The sequence below is a fragment of the Chiroxiphia lanceolata genome, chromosome 12, assembly GCF_009829145.1.
Source record: "Chiroxiphia lanceolata isolate bChiLan1 chromosome 12, bChiLan1.pri, whole genome shotgun sequence".
NCBI lineage: Eukaryota > Metazoa > Chordata > Aves > Passeriformes > Pipridae > Chiroxiphia > Chiroxiphia lanceolata.
Window position 1 is genome coordinate 10,763,637 of NC_045648.1, and position 17,515 is coordinate 10,781,151.

Consider the following 17,515-nt stretch of genomic DNA (forward strand, 5'->3'; position numbering starts at 1 on the left):
CCCTGAGCTGCCTCAGGAGGGCTGGGAGCTCTCCTGGGCCTGCAAACTGCAGTGCTTCGTTTGCTTGGCTCTCCCAGCACACAGGTACTGCTGTACCACTGTACAGGGACTGTTTGTAACAAAGAGATCTGTGACCAGCCTCTTAAAGGATCTGATACCTTACATTCAGCTCCATCCCAGCAGCCATAGTATTGGTAGGATTGGTAGTATTCCAGATTTCCATCTCTGACAATAATCAAACAACCTGTTTGATAGATGACAGTGCAGTGCATTGGCATAAGCCTAAAGACATACTTTTCTCTTGATCTTGAAACAAATGGAAGATTTCGTTCCACTCAATCATTTGATAACAGCTTCAGTCTTTTAGCCTTTGGGAATGTTCCACTTTTCAATTTTTCTGCTACACTTTGCTTTTATATGTATTGTCATGAAATTTTGATGAGCTCCACAGAATGCATAAGCAATCTGTAGCAGAAAGTATGGACCCCTTTAAAATCTGGAAAACAGCTGGTCTATGAATTGCTGATGTTTGAAAACATGCATTTCAGCTAATGGGCTTAAACAAGGACCTTGTTCAAGCAGGGGAGAGTAAAATGTTCACTTTAAGGAAGCAGAGTAACAAGGAAGAGATTTCTTCCATAGGTTTATAGAGCTAGAGGGCTCGGGAAAAGGTTAGTGGGCTTTTAAGGTTAGACTCTGGACTGGGTAGCAGAAGCTGCATGTGCAAGTAAAGGAGTTGCAGCTCTTCCATTCTTTTTTTATTTTTTTTTATTTTTGTGGAGGATTTGCATTAAGTTTGTGTAATTTCGTGATTGGCAGACTCAGTTTGACAGCCTTTTTTGATTCTGCATTGTATTTTTGATCATTTCTGCTCTTTATGGTACTGTTCTCTCCTAGTGTTTGTAACATAAAAGTGACTGTGTAACATTGAACTTAGCAGGAAATTTTTGAACTGCCTTGAAAACCGTGTAGTTAAACCAGCACAGGGCTTGGCTGTACCCATAGGGGTGTGTTCTAAAATGTATATGGAAAACCTGTTCCTGGTAAAGGATTTGCTATGCTTTTTGCTCTGACTGAAACAATTATGGCTGTTCCAAGTACTTAAAGTGGTAAAGAAACCTTTTCTTTCTTTGCATGGAATATCTGTGACTTCAGCTGTGTTGCAGCAAGGAGCTGGAGAAACCAAAGTTGACTGAGATAGTAATTGTTTTTTACCACACAAAATGAAACAAAGTAATTCTGCTGTTGTTAACTAGATCTTTTTGTGCCACCTTAATTCTCCCATGACTATCAAGGTATTCTTGATTCATATGTAAATGCAAATGTAAAAAAAAAATTACAAAATGAGATTATACTTTTACTATTAAATATATATTCACTATAAATAATGCTATCAGTTTTTAGTATAGAAATCTGAGTCTGTGGTTTTAATATAGGTCAGAAAAACTTAGAATAAACCTCCATTTATATCTTTCATATGGAAATATAAATTTGCACATATATTTGAGAAGTAATAGCTAACTATTTTTCAAGCTGAGTATCCTGAATTGGGTGTATTCTGCTGTATTGGACTCTTAAGCCCATGTATTGAGTAGAATAGAGATAGAAACATTACTCCTACATTGATATGTTATGATAGATAAGTCATTCTGACTTGAAAGTCAGGAAGAGATTAATGGTGGAACAGGAATTTCATTTTTCTTTACATCCAGTATTTATTACCAATGTTATGAAACTGTATCTTAAAGTAAAAGCACATGGATTTGCAGAAGCAGTAGTTATTATCTGGCATTTTTTTAAGTAAACTCAAGCCATGGATAGGCATCATAACAAAACTTTTACTGATTGCAGTAGAGCCAGACTTCTACAAATGGCATGTATTTGTTTCTTTCCTAATATGGGTCTTTCAACTCTTGAGCAAACTTTTCCTAATGAATCACAGGGTTAGATAGCTTTTCCACTAGTCAGTAACTTAACTCCTCCACAGCTGTGCAGTATTTTTGCTTTCAACAGCAACTACTTAGATTATTAATGATAGTTTGCCATAGTTGATCCCTAAGTCAATAGGAATACAAAAGCCATATTTTGACTGTATGCTGAAAAGAGCCAATGCTATACTTCTCAACCATTACTTTGTCATGGTGATTACATCTCTGTGTTGTTGAGAGTGTATTTCAGTCAAATACCACGCACAGAGAGTGGAAATTATTTTTTTTCATGTAGAAATCTATGTTAATGAAGAAAATATGGCACAGTCTGACAGGGATCAATCAAATCAGACTCTTTTGTACAATGCCACCTGTAGATTGCAGCACACGTGATTCCATTAGATGATGTATGTATAATTCTTTAGGAATCCACTGACAGAGGCTGGTTTGGGGTGCAGCTGCCAGACAGCTCTTAAGGGGAAAACAAAGAAAGAAACCATCCAACTGTGACAGGTCTGGTGTTGGAAAAGAGTAAACTCATGGAAGCGTGTGCTATAACTGGCAATTCTGCTTGCTCAGCTCAGTTCAGCTGAAAACATCCATAAATGCATAGCTGAAGTTTGGACAAGAAGACAATATAATAGATTGTGATCCAAAATCTTCAATATTTACAGTGCTGTATACAGACTGAAATATTCTGTGTTTTCCTGCATCACCTCAGAAGGGGTGAGCACCTGCATTCTCATTTTGGAATCCAGGTAGTTTATTGGGGAAATAATTTGTACAAAACTAATGTTTGTTAAATTTTGTCCTATATGGATAAGGATGCCCCAAAGAAAATTGTATCACAGGCGCCAAAAGGTGAACAACTGATGTGAAGGGGAAGAAAGGGAAAAAAGTATTTTTATAGTGGCAGTCATACATTTTAATTGAGCCCTAGCAGGAGAAAAATGTCTATATTTTATGCGTGCAAGATTATCAGTTACAATGATTAGGACAAAGTCAGGAAACATGGGTTCTCTTGTTTTTGTCTCACACAGTTGCCTAACAGTGGCTACTTACACATTTTTGCATCACCTGAAGTTATGTAGAAATGGAAGTACCATACATATGCTATGGGGCTTAGGCTTAAGTATTGCCCTTTTTGAAGGTAACTGAAATGTCCCTTGAGTACTTGTCAGCACTTTTAGAAAATTGTCTCTGGGTTGTCTGCAGATCCTATCTGAACAGGACAGTCTACAGATACCTACTTGTGTTTATGAAATATTTTGTTATGTAGGAAGGAAAAAGTCTTATTTTGGCAAAGATAGGTATTTATTACATTTCTGATGTTAAACAGTTCTGAATAATTTCTCCAATAATTTCTCACCGTAATTATGATAAATATATCTTCTATCACTTGATCATTTTCTGCTTAAATGATACAGCCATTGGAACTCATCACATTCTCTTAAATAATCTGCTTGGATGAGAGCTAGGCAGTTCATCTCTGTACTAAATTAGGGGGTCTGCTTTATATGTTATGAATTATCTGAAAAATCCTGCTTCTGGTCTGGTTTGGTCTAATGATAGCTCACTGATTTTGATATAGACCAGTTTTGCTTCCAGTGTTCCTTCTGGATGAAAGTGCCCTTTCATAAGTTCTCATTGGAGTGTGTCCTTGAAGAATATTATTAAAATAGAGGAATTCAAATTCAAGACACTGGATTACTTAGCTAAAAATTAACAGAGCATGATTTCCGTGAAATATGTGGTAATAGCTTCCTAGAAAGATGTGGTAATTTTTTTTTGCTTTAATGTAGTTGCATGACATTAATCTTCAGTAATATAGACTGATTTTTCCAAGTCCCGTAAGGATCCAGTCAGAAATGAAGGCATATTAAATAATTTTAGTTTGCTATTTATAATCAAGTAGCCTGGGCACCAGTTTGCTAATATGAACATTCTGATTGAAATTGGTTTATAATAATCTCAAAGCTTGGCTTTATTAATAGCTGTATTATTTTCATTGCTCAACTTAAAAGGCATTTAAAGGGACAAGTATAAGTGGCCTAGGATTCTTGCCATTTACTTTATAATTTGAGCAGACTCTCCTAAGGCTACTCTCAAAATTGATGTAATGTTTGATTTCCTTTGAACTAATAAATATTTGTTATGGAGTCCAATACCAATTCACCCAAATATATGGCTGTTACACTGCTAGTAAGGTAGGAAAACATACCAGACTGTTTGTCTTTTACACCCTCGTAAGGAAACGTCCTTCCTGGCTGCTGAAACAGATGATCAGACAGAATGCTCAGCACTTGGAAACCCAGTGCCAGTGCTGCAGGGGAGGCAGGATCCACAGCAGAGCAAGAGACTCAAAGCACCTGTGTACCTGCTTCCATTGTTAAGTGAAAGGAAGGAGGGCACAGCCAGGCCTTCGTAGCTGATCAGTAGTGTGAAAGGAGGATTCCTTGCAGGGAAGAGGCTTTCCATGTGTTTCCCACTGTGGTTTTCTCCACAGTTCTTATGTTGTCCCTGATGAGGTAGGTGGTAGTATTTCTTTCCTGAATGGTCTTTCTGGAATCATAATTTGGACATGAGAAAGTTTCTTTTTTTCTGACTTGTATGCAGTATTTTAGAGTGCTCGAAGGAAATGGCTTGCCCTGGAAATTATACACCTTGTTATTTGGTTTTGATTCTCAGTCTTTGTTGAAAGAATGGCTTTTTGTCACCAGTTAGTTTGAGAGTACTTGTATTTGTATACAATTCAGGTTTTGATTAGTAGCAATATTTGTAGGCAGAGCACTGAGTTTTGTCACACTTGTGGTTCACGCGTGGTCAGAGATGGGCTTAGTACACGGCAGAGGTTTCTTTGTGTGCTGTGGTATTGCATGGTATGGGTAAGATGGTGCTAAACTAATGCAGGCAGTAGTGCTGGGTGGGGAATTCAGCTGGGATGAATCTCACTTTGGGGACAGGTATTTGTCCCTGGCCTTTTGTAAAGGTAACACTCCAGTGTTTTGTGGTAGCATTGCAAAGTGTGATGACTTCAAGGCTTCTCAGGTGCAGTTTCCTCACACAAGCAAACATAAAGGAATCCTGCTGAGGAAGATCTTGTGGTGGCCTTTCCCACAGTGTAAGTCTGTCTCTTGTTGCAAGGCAGCACTAACAAGCAAGTCTCATTATTTGAATCGTTATGTGCAGATTTACATGGCTGATTCCCTAAATCCTTGTAAAATTTCACCAATAAGCACTCAAGGACTGCTTGGATTTCTACATATCGTCTTGCACATTATGTGCAGTCCCCAGGCTGCCCAGGCTCTTCCTAAGGAAATAAATTAGCATGGAGAAGTTAATGTTGGTTTTGAAAGCTGGTGAAAGTTGCACTTTCCAACTGTGTCAGTACTGGCTGCACTCTCAGGATTCAGTTATCCTTTCTATTTTGCTTCAGAATTTCTGTCAGGGAGAACAACTCTTGTTTTCACAAGATGCTACACAAGCACTGGATGGAATCAGTCTGTTCTCCACTGCCTTCTTCCCTGGACTAGATCTGCATTTTCTCCCAAATCCGAATGCTTGATGGTCAGCTAGAGAGCCTGAACATTGCTTCCCTCAGAGTTCATATAGAGCACTCCAAGGGCAAATCTCTGGTTACCATGTAGTGCTGGGCACATGTTATGTAAGAAACCAGACAGGTCTTGTGAGCATTCCCACACACCTGGCATGTAAAACTCCCCGTTTGCCACTACACTGTTCACAGCTGTGCTCACAAACACCCTCAGAATCTGGGACTGCAGCACAGTTTCACATACAACCTTCTCCAAATGGGATGTTGATTATAATTATTTCCCCCCCAAAATATTTTTCAGCTCTAGATAATATGTATGTTCATCTATAATAATGTCTCTGTTTAACAATCATGAACTTCTCTGTGTACTTCTTTTTACTGTAAACATTCATTTTTGATTGAAATATCAAATCCCACATGACATTTAAAGGTTATAATAAAATGTATAAAATTAGCGCAGGTTATTAATGAAAAAAAGCTTCTTGTTAACAGGTGGTGATGTTTTTTCTGTTTTGAAACACATTACCTGCTAGTAAGACAAATATCAAAATTCCAAGGTATCAAAATTGCCAAGAACAAGTCTGATCACCTTCTTTTTATAGTCTATAGCACCTCCCAGTGTCTATTGACCCATTTAAAAGGAAGCAAGTGGGTTTACCAAAGATGGAAGTATTAATGCTAGGAAAATCCTTCAGGAAAATCCCACTGGTAATGGGGGTATTCAGAAAGTGTTATTATTGGAGTGATGGAGATCGGTGGTGTTTGTTGATTCCTTTTGAAGTTATTTTGGTTAACAATGCCATGAAATGGTCATTTTTGCTGTTTTCATTTATAGTTTTGAGTTGATCTATCCATGTTCTGACTGGGCGTAGTTTTGAAAGTGGATGCTGAAGGATTCTGTTTTCAACAGAATATCTGTCCTTTTAATAGAAAAAGACTTTTTAATAACTTCATCCTGGTTTCGTTCTTTGTTTTAAAAGCTAAATAACAGTGAAGAGAGTGTATTGATTGCATCGGTATTTTTATTGCTGTTTTTGGTGTGTTTTCATGAATCTGTGATTATCCACTTCTAACTTTTCAACACCAGTTGTAACAAAGAACTTTTTCCATTTGTATAAATGATGTCATGTGTTATGAAAGTTTTAGAGTGTGACAATTCAGTGCTAGGATTGTTAACCTCTATTATGCTTCTACCATAAGAATTTTCACTATTAACTTTTAATAATCATGTTTCTAAATTACATACACCAGAAGGCTAACTTGACCTTTCTGTCAGCTCATATCCAGAATTAAAAATTAAAAATAAAGTCAAAGGTCAAACAAGACAATTGAAATGCAGTTGCCAAATATAGTCATAGGCAGTCAATTATGCAATGAAAGCAGTGTGCCACCCACGAAGAGTAACAGCCTTCATTTGCCTAAACTTCTTCTGTTTTGATGAGAAAAGCATTCCAAAATATACTACTAGTTGATAGATCTTGTAGTGTGGAACAGTATAATTGTATGCTCTGGGATGTCTTGGTCTTCCTGAGCTTTAAGGCAGATGGAGGGGAAAACCAGCTTTACTCTGTACTCCAGGATCCTAGAAATCTAACCCAATCTCTTTCAGATACTCAAACAATACAGAAAGCTGGAAGCTGTGAAGGGGGATATCTGGATTTAGGTTTTGTTTTGCAAGACTCACTGTATAGGGCATTAAATTTTCTACCAAATTCTCTGAGCTCAGTGTTTTTCTGTCTAGCTACTGACTTCAGTTATTTTAGTTCATTTTCTATTAGTCAATATTCTATAATAAAATTATTTAATATTTGTAGCAGTAACACACAATTCTTTTGAGGTTTGGAAGTTTTTTCCACTAATACTTTTTAAAGCTCTTTACAGAGAGGTGAATAATTCTTTTCATAGAGACACAGAGAGTCTGAAGAATTTTCCCAAAGTCTGTAAGCAAATTTCTTAAAAGTTTGGATTAGCCTCAAGTCTCTTGAGTCTCAGGTCAGGGCCACTTCAGCACATTTTCTTTGGGATGGAGCAATAACATGCTTAATGATACAACACTGAATTTTTTGAACATTCAGAAATTGTAAACAATTGAGGGGGGATAAGCTGTGGGGGAGAAGGGGCTGCAATTTATCTTTTAAATGTGTCCTGTAACTGCTTCCACAGTTGGCTGCTAAATTTGAGTGATGGTTCCATAAAAATGCACTGTTTCTCATTTCTGATAAATCTCAGTATTGAGAGAGTCAGAAAAACTTGAAGCCACAGCTGAATTACGAGAGTGTATCAAGGTCAAATGACTCAGTTTAAGGACAACGTGTTTAGACTCAGCTTAGGTGTTTTTCACTGCTCATACTGATTTTAGCTCAGTTTTGAAGCTCACCCTGGCAGACAGAGCCCTGTTGGTGTATATTAGCTTGTGAAGCTGCTGCCTGGGCCTGAGCCCAGAGGTTTGATTCTCTCCTCACAGAGCTTATGCAATCATTTTTGTTCAGAGGGAGAAGAAAGTGAGTATAAACTGCTACTGTCTGGCTTTCCAAATACTTTTCAGCTGGTAAATGCCTCAGAATAGACAAGGTGATGAAGAGTCAGGAGGTATATTCAGAAGTAATAAACAGTTTTAATTGTGCTTTGTGGCACCCCTGTCATCCTGTGTCAGTTGAGCACTGATCTGGACATGAGATCTGAAGAATCTCGCTGCAGTGGTTCAGGACTTTATTCCCTGCTTTCTACTCACTTCTACAAAGGGTACACTTACTGAAAAAGTCATTGGAATCTGTAAGACAAGTATAACTCAGCTGCTTCTGATATCTGAATCTTTGCTAAAACCCATTGTCATCCACAGCTGAGGGTGAAAACCTGGGATTTGTGATAAAGTATAGGCTGAGGTATAGGCAAAGAGACTTTCTGCTAGTTGAAACCGGGGGGGTGGTTTGTACAACCAGGGCTAGACAAAGAACTGGAGAGGGAGAAGGGAAATCTGTTAATTAGGTCTGATTAATTACTGTAGGAGAGAAAGTCATGCTTGGCACTGTAGGCTAGGTTTTGAGGGGATACATATATATTTCCATTTGAATTAAATCTCCTTCTGTTATAATTGAAAAGTGTAGCAGAGTACTAATGTGAAACAAGCACTTTCAGGTTAGGAAAGGTTTGTCTTCTCCTGACACCAAAATCTTGGTTGAACAAACAACCTCTTGAAAAATCAAGACTGCAGTTGCAAAGACAGACTTTCTGTTTGTTTGGAACACACATAACCCTTAACTGAATCTGGTACATCAATACCTGCCTTGAAACATCTGATTTTCAGGAACCAAATCTTCTTGGTTCTCTATGTAATATGTATTTAATCAACAGAAAAAAAATGTATATGGTGGCACAGCATACATAGTCCAGCATTTGTTTTATGCTAAGAAGCACATATAAAATACTATTGGAAATAATTCTGATTTCTAAGCAAGTTTGAGTATTTAACCACTAAGATGCATTTAAAGGGTATTTTGCCATCAGTTAGGGTTTAGGTTTGAACAAAACTGAGTTAGAGTTCATTTAATATTGCTGAAAACTATGACTTGTTGGATTTTGGTCAAAATAGAAGAAGTTTTCCAAGATAAAAGTTTTAATCTAGATTTCAGCCATTTTGTTTCAAGATCTCACTAGATTACTTTTTCTACTTTTTTTTTTCTGTTGGTTTTACCCACTGAAAAGAAGAGGAAATTGGCACTTTCTGGGTTTAGAGCACACATGGAATATGATAGGATCAGACATCTTAGGATTCAGGTTCCGGGAAGGCTTTTCTAGTAACTAAGAGACCCTTTGAAGTCTTTAAAATGAGATTCCAAAGGCAACAGAGCGTGGAAAGTCCTAAAGCATCATCCAGTCGTAGTTATAAATCCTCTTGGATAGAGTCAAAATAAACTCTGATTTTTTTGCTGCATTTCTTTCTGAACAAAATCAAGTAAAATATGGCAAAATTAATAAACACAAACTGAAATGAAGGAAAGAATAAACAGTGATAATAAGAGGCTTATTTTTCTATCAGAGATTGAGTTAACAAATTGCCGTGTTATCTCCAAGACTTGTTCAGTCAATCTCACATTTTACAATCAAGAATCCAAAGAGTCTGTTCTGTGTGCCCAATTAGTTTATTTTCCATGAACAAGATAAAAAATTATTTTTCAATATAAACCATCTGGTTTAGGCTTGGACAAAGTATAATAAGTTTTTGTCAAAGAGAAATTTTTCTATGAATAATGACAGATTTTTCTGGGTGACCTAATCTCTTGGCTGCTCCCTAATTCTTGCTTTAGTTTTTCAGTGTGTGACTCTCAGTTCTTACTCTGCCTTTTAGCTTTGAGATTGAAAGCAAAGCTGTCAGGTGCAAAGTGATTTCCTCTGCTTAGTGGAGATCACTGTCCTCTGATTTGATTAGTTCACTCTTGAGTTATCACCTTTATGTCCACCAGAAGGCTCTGCTGCTTTCTGAAATGTGCACAGAACCATGTTCTTTGGGTACCTGACAAGGTCATCACTGTTGTAAACAGGATTCAGCAATTCCCTTTCACTGGGGCAGCACACACAGATTTCTTGAACTAAGCAGTTAACTTCTGATGTGTCTTGAAGCAAGTGAATGATAAATACAGATTAATTACAGTTGGGAAATGAGGATTTGGTTCAGCATTCAGTTATGTCATGAAATTTGAATCCACATACATTTAATACAGTGCCTGTTAAGTTAAAACCTTAGGAAATTTTAACACTTTCATTATTTTTGCTGTTGCTTTCATGGTATGTTATTATATATTTTTACTCTGTAATTAGAGAAGTTTGAAATGCAAAGACCCCAATTCCTCACCATCCTGGTGTTCTGACATTCATAGTTCCAACTGATGAGAGAACCTCTGTGAATTTTGGCACTTGCCAAAGTGGTGATGAAGTTATCATTCTACAGACATTTCTCAGTGAAGTTTGCTTTTCACAATTTTCATGCTTCCCTATTCATGGGCTGAAAGCAAATAGTTGATTCTGCCTATGAAACTGTCAGGGCAGCTTCCTTTATGAAGCTAAGTTATGATAGGTAAAAATATGATTTTTTTCTTATTTTTATTTTAGTAGCACATATTAGTGAATTTAAAAGGGAAAAGAATTCCTTTTATTTATTATGTAAGTGGAAAATTAGGACAAAAGAAGAAGAAATGTCTTGGAGCAACACTTCTCATATCCATTGATTAGTTTGACTACAGCTGTTCTGGGATTGCACCCTAAGAAACGGGTCTGATCTACCTTTTACTAACTTTCAGAACTGGAAATCATGGAACAAGAATATTTGAACACACACATTAATACGTCTTTGTCATGGGTATGATTTTAAAATCATGTTTTTCAGAGACCCTGGATAAAAATAGCCTTCTCCTAATGTTAAAAAGGGAAAGGCTGTTAGTCCAGGTGGGGATTTTTATTACTGTATTATTTTGGTTGGTTGGCTGGTTTTGCTTTTGCTTTTGTTTTGTTTGTTTGTTTCCCCCCTTATAAAATATTATTTTCTTTATAGGTATTTTAGTAGACAACCATAAGCACATCTTCAAAAAGGCTGCTTGCATCTTTTGTTGGGCAGAGGGTATGACAAAAAAAGTGTTTCTATAATAATACTACAACACTAAATTTTTTAGTTTCTCAGATAATCCAAGTTATAAGTGTTCACATTTTTCCAATCGTCTTTGTCTATTTTTGCTTATTCTACTTGTCCAACAAAAGCATTTGGATGTTATTCCCTGGGATACAATAGATAAATTACAGTAAGAGACCTAAACTTAAGATGGTGGGAGACTTCCTACATACTTCAGTCAAATTTAGTGGAGCCAGTTCATCAAAACACACATCAGTCACCAGATAACCATTCAATTTTTGATTGGTTTTTCTCCTGATACTTGTTTAATTTACCAGAAAAAGGATTCAATTTTTTTTCACTGCAATACAAATGTAAGGGTTTAGTGACTCAAGTTTGCCTTTCTGGAATTTGTAATAGTTAGTTACCATCACTAAGTAATCATAAAATATAGTCTCTTGTAGTTTTCTGAACATCACTAGCACAAGATGATCTATTATTCTCTAGTGGTCTCACTACAGAATGTTTCAAGGTGTCATTAATGTGCTTCAGCAGCATGAAATCCTGCAGAGAACTGAGAACCTTTACTTGAATTTGAAATAATGCTAAATTGCTCACACAGTTTTTACTTGAGCTTCATTCAACTAAAAAAAAGCACAAATGTATATAATTATTCAGTTCATATGCTGTCATAATTTCTTTAAGGTGTTTGTAAATAACAAAAGAAAAAATTGGGTACTGTGGATATTCACTGATCTACATTAATTTAGAAGAATCTGTTTCAATGCTCAGTAATGGTTTTTTTCAGTGATTTTTGTGGGAACAACATTTCACTTCAAAACTAGCCCTATGGATCTGTATTGTAGCAATGTCCTGAAACTCAAAGGGAGTCTTCTTGAATATGGACCAAATAACTTAGTTGGCTGCTGGCCATGTGTTGTCTTTCAGAGGAATATGGTTATTCACTATAGTGTAGGAAGAAAGGAGACATATGGAAACAAATTTTAAAAGAAACAGTCACATTAGTCAATGCAGTTTTAGCCACACAAGTTGCCAAGCACTTAATGTAGTCCTGAAGTAAAGAAATAAATGATGCAGCCCACTAGGCAGGCACTTATAGCATGGAAAGTGCTGTTCTTATAGAAAACAAGCAGGCAGCTTCAGCTAAAAGCTGAATCACACCAACAGTTCTTGAAGGTTGATTTATTGGTTTGTTTTGCTGCTGCTGCTGTTATAAAAAGCACAATACTACATACAACCTACATTAAAACTGTATTTAACAGCATCCTTGGAAATATGTTTGTCCTTTTATTTGTCCCTGGCCCCTTTTGCTTATAATTTTATTTTGAAATATGCAATATAATCCTATGTATTTTCCTGTTGTATCTTAATAAAGTAATGTCCTTTCAAGTAGATGCCATGTTTCTCTAAATAAACAATATATTTGCAACAACATGAAAGAAGACGTGGCAAAATAGTGGCTGCAAAAATTGATGCCTTCAAGTGTAAATCAAAGATATATAGGTATTTCTGTGAAAAACACAGATTAGTGCAACAATTATTTTTCCAGTCCAGAAATTGTATTGGGTAGAGCTTTGTAAAATATTATATGTCCATTCTCTCTAGATGAGTCATGGTTTTGGAAGAAAGGGGAGAGAATATTTTTTCAGCATCATGATCATTGTAATAATGAACTGCAGAAACTATAATAGATTTTGTTCCTGGCTTGGCAAACTATCTAAAAGATTTTGCAAGAGAGTTTACATAATTCTTTCCATTGAACTTTCTAGTATTGCATATGTTTTAATTGTTAACTCAAACAAACCAAACCTTTAGGTAGTTTGTGGACTATATAAACGTGGTTTAATGTTTCAGAGGTATTTTATGAGCAAAGTTGGTGGTTATACATTTTCATACTTACAACCTTAGTTCACTTGTTAAAATAGGCTCTCTGTTTGCTAATAGTTTCCAGCTGTAACTAATACATTAGCAGATCTACAATGTAGTATTTAAAATGACGCATTTCAAAATCAATAACAAATGTCCTGCTGTATGATTAATTGGCAAACTTGTTCTACACAATGGTCAGTTCACTATACAAAATTCCTCTGAAATGACGATAAATCAAGGAATGGGAAACAATGATGTATAGATTTCTAAAACCTTAGAAATAGGAAATGCAAAAGTATTACTTACTGTAGTTGTTGTTTGCTTCTCTTGTCCCTTTTACTTTGCCTCGCTTATCAATCCTCATATACCACTGAGTTCGACAGAAAAGTCTTCTCACTCTTACATCCCCCCCTTCCATATAATCATAGCTTCTGGTGTGTCGCTCAGGGCTGGAACAGTTCACATTTGTAGCCATTTGCTCTGGAGTCATGTCATTGCAAGCTAAAGATATAGTGCCCATTAGAAAGATAATGTAAAAGTATGATCTGTAGAGCAAAATTGGCAGGATCCATGTCAGTATCCATTTGTGCATTATAGTGCAGTGTTCTGGGTGTTCATGAACAACATAATGAAAATTAAATCTCAAGTAGACTGTTGCTCTTAGGTCACCGACCTGCCTTCTGTCTTTATGAGTTACAGATTCATTTAAATGAGATTGCTCCCTCTTCTAGAATTCTGATCGTTATTCCTTAATAGTTAATGGCGAAATAGAAGAGCTTCTTAAATATCTCTTCAGTCAGAATATCCTTTAAAGACACAAGTTATAAAAACCTCTGTTGTCGTGACCTTCTTTACTACTTGAATTTGCTGCTTGCACTGAAAATAAAAGATCTGTGAGAAAAGGTGCATGTGTAAGTCTTTATGCTCAATTGTTACAAACACGCAAGGTTACGTTATGCTAATGAAAAGTACTGCACACAAATATATGACATCTGAGCTGATTTTTAACAATATGCAAATGTATATACAACAGATATCTCTCATACAACTTTTTACACAAACAGACATTTCCCCTGGTTGTAAATAGAGTTCTGTCTTCAGTTTAAAGTCCTTCCAAAAATCTCCTATTGATTCACTTCAACTACTCGTGCATGATAAAATTCTCCATGTTACTTCAAAGCTATATAGTCACTACTAGCACAATCTATCATTTAACTTTTTGCTAGTTGAGATTTCAAAACAGACCTCATAGCTTTAGCCCTGTATTTTCATTCCTACCCTTTTCAGATTATTAATAGAAATAGTTTTCTTAATTCTTTTTTTTTTAGCATCGAGCGTATACAAATGAAAATAAAAGCTATTAGCTGTTAGAAACTGTTCTTGTAAAGGACAGATAACTTACTTGTTCCTGTTGATAAGAGCTGGATGCCCAAGTACTCCATTTCTGTTGTCTGCTTTTTGCAACATGAGACACTCTACTGTAGCTACAAACTTTCTCAGCTCAGAAAGGCTCCACCAGAGTTGTAATTGTTTCCATAAATCAACAGGCTGGAGCGATGGTGTGTATGTGCTTGTGCGTGCGCGTGCATGTGTGTGTTGAGCCTGTTGTTCAGTCCTTTTCGATAAATACCTTTGCTGACCTCACTTGGAAGCAATTAGAATTTAACCAGTCAGCTGTCAGTTGAGTGCACGAACAAAAGTAAAAGGAGACTTGCATTGTATCGTGTCCAATGGTCATCAGAGGGAGCTATGTACATAGTTTATGCTTTAAATCTCCAAGAATCTACTTTCTAAAAACATATATTTCGTGGTGCCTGGATAGAATTGCTTCGTGTGCTAGCCAGTGTTTCTGTGCTTTGGTTTAGGTTAGTATTTTGCTGTCCTTAAAAAATTCCTCCTCCTCTCTTTCGTACTCACATGCTTATCTCAGTTTGCTTTCAGATCTCTTCTGCAGTTTGGTGTATTCACAGTCTGCTTAGTGCCTTTCTAAAGGATACATGAAACGTGGGTCTGTTATGTGCTGTGGCCCTTGTAGATCATACAGTATATTTTCATATCATGAATTTGAAAAGAGGGAGTACTGCGCTGAGATTTTTATTTCATTGGCCGCTAGGTGAAAATGAGAATGTATATTTGAAGGTTTCAAATTCTGACATTCAAACACAGCCTTTACCAGCAGAAAGGAAAAATTGCTAGTAGGGAACAGCCTTCCTTAGCACGTGTGGTTGGTTCTTGAAACTCACAGAGTGAGAATGAAAAGTGGCAGCAATGTCAGAACACCCCTAATATGGTATAACAACCAGTGGTGAACAGCAGGCTTAAAGTCTGAAAAATCAAAATCATGGGCACATACACCTGGTTTTCTGTGCCTATTTCCGTCTCTGGCACCAGTCTGTCCATGTTGCATTTCATCTGTGAATTCTGCCTAGTTTCTGGTGAATGTATTTGTAAAACATACTGAAGCAAACTTTTCAATAGCTCCTCATCCTGTTTAATTGCCAGACTGTCGATGGGCTGAGTGCACCTCAGTCCCTTCAGTAAATAATACTAACAAGGAGAATTTGGAATTAATCCACTTGTTAAGAATAGTTTACTTACATTTATTTGTTTATTCTTGATAATATAACACGGATTATCATTCCCTGCTTTTATCCCACCCGCACTCCTTTCCTCGTTCTACAATTGGATAACAGTTACTTTAAAACGAACTGTAGGGGCAGTTAAAAATCCCAGGGAGTACATATGTGCCACCTTGTGGTGAGGGGGACAACTAAATCAGGGTGTTTCCCTGCAGTGATCCAAAAGAGCAAAAAGGTGTATGGCACCAGGCAAGCTTGTAGTGCTCAGCCTTTCCTATGCACAGACAAAGAGAATGAGCAATTTCCTTCCTTGACATTGTCGGCTTCCTCCTCAGCGCTCCCGTGGATTGATCCCATTTGTCACTTGCTTGGCATTCTTTTTTTAACTGTTTTCACTCAAAGTCCAAAGTTGATCAATTTTTCTTGTCATTATTGCTCTTTCAGCACATTGGGCTGTTTCCCATATTCTGGAGCTCAGCCTAATTTTCTGTTTCAGCAAAAGACTCAATATGTGCACCTTTCTGATATGAAAGGTATGGTGCTTAGGGCTTTCAAAGGCTGGATGCCTGCAGCTGATACACCAAGAAGTGGTTTTCATTAGGTTAACTCTTGTAAACTGTGATTATGGCTATTTCCAGTTTGACTTGTATCTTGCCAACCCGTGACCACCGTTCTGACAAGAAGTGGGGACTGAAGTGATTTATCCCCGTTGCGGTTTTTGCCAGTATGTTGGCTGGATTTATATCAGTATGTTCTCTGGCCCATTCCACAGTCTCAATTCAGAATGATAGCAATGAAAAAAATGTGTGGTATTCAAAAGGCTTATCTGTTGTGTATTATAAAGAAAGCAATCAAGGATAAAAGGTAATCTGTGCTTTACGCAGCAAAATAGGATGCAAGTAGAAATGTTTTTGTAAATATTCTGGGTCTTTTATGTGCAATAACAACTTACACTTTCAGATCCATACTGGTTTTAATTTTTCGTTTTCCTTGCTAACTTATTGTTTCTGACAGTTAGTAACAGGACAAAAAATACATACCTGAGGTTTCAGTTACAGAAAGCTGGAGCTATTCATGGTCCAGGCATAGGCATGTATTTCTCTTGGCTCTGAAAAAATAAATCACTTGCTATAAGTGTGTTTTTTAAGTGGTGCCTCAGTTCAGATTTCTATGAAGTTTTGTATTTAAGAATAAATGCAAAGCAGCTTAAATAAGGCACGAGCTCTAAGTTTAGTTGGTGAACAGTGCAGTTATTGTTTAATTATTGTTGGTTACTTTAATATCCTCGTATTTTATAATTATAAATAATGTCTTTCCACCATGCTTTTACTGCAGTTTTCCTTAATCACACAGTTTTATGTTTTGCTATACAACAAGTACAACTGGATATTTTTTAGTGGGAGGATGCCAGCTTGGTCTGCATGTGCACGTCAGGCTTCTCTGCACATATCTCTGACCCTTGGAATGATCCAATGTGCACCTGTTTAAACCAAGCATAACTAATATCTCTCTCAAATTGAACTGGTTTAGGTTTAGAGAAGATTTAGCTTGACTGGCGCTTCGTCCTCTATCTGCTTACATGCATGACCAGGGCTATGCAAATACAGTCCCAAGAAAATCTTGAATGATATATAGAAATTGGCCACCTAAAATGCTTGTGATTTCTTGTTTCTTTGGTGATATTGTATTTGAATGAATGTGTTCAGGCATCAGGAACACAGGAGACACGAAAATGTGCAAAACACGTATGCTGTAAGCCATCCTTCAGTGCTTAACCCTGCCCCCTTTATGTTAACCCATGCTTTGGTTCCTGCTTCCTGGTTGATAAGACAGTTTTCCATAGCATTGCTGCAGTGCACAAAGTGCTGAAAAGTGGAAATAAATTGCAAGCACTTTGCTTGCAATTATGAAGACTGTGCATAGGCCTCCAGCTCAAATAGAAACAGTTTAATAACGTTTATTCCCT

The 17,515-nt window shown here is 36.8% G+C and overlaps 1 protein-coding gene across 2 annotated transcripts in view; it reads right to left on the reverse strand.

Annotated features, from left to right (window-relative positions):
* Positions 1-14,548, reverse strand: part of FGF7 (fibroblast growth factor 7) — a 28,115-nt gene extending 13,567 nt beyond the window's left edge. Inside the window, exons 1-2 of one of the 2 annotated variants that reach the window (XM_032700495.1) lie at positions 14,373-14,548; positions 13,277-13,471 (exon numbers count right to left, since the gene is read on the reverse strand). In XM_032700495.1, coding sequence (XP_032556386.1) covers positions 13,277-13,471; positions 14,373-14,412 — 235 coding nt within the window. In that variant the 5' untranslated portion in view covers positions 14,413-14,548. Of the gene's footprint in view, positions 1-13,276; positions 13,862-14,372 lie in introns of both variants that reach the window. The other variant, XM_032700496.1, reaches the window with a different exon arrangement.
* Between the last annotated feature and the right edge of the window lie 2,967 nt (positions 14,549-17,515).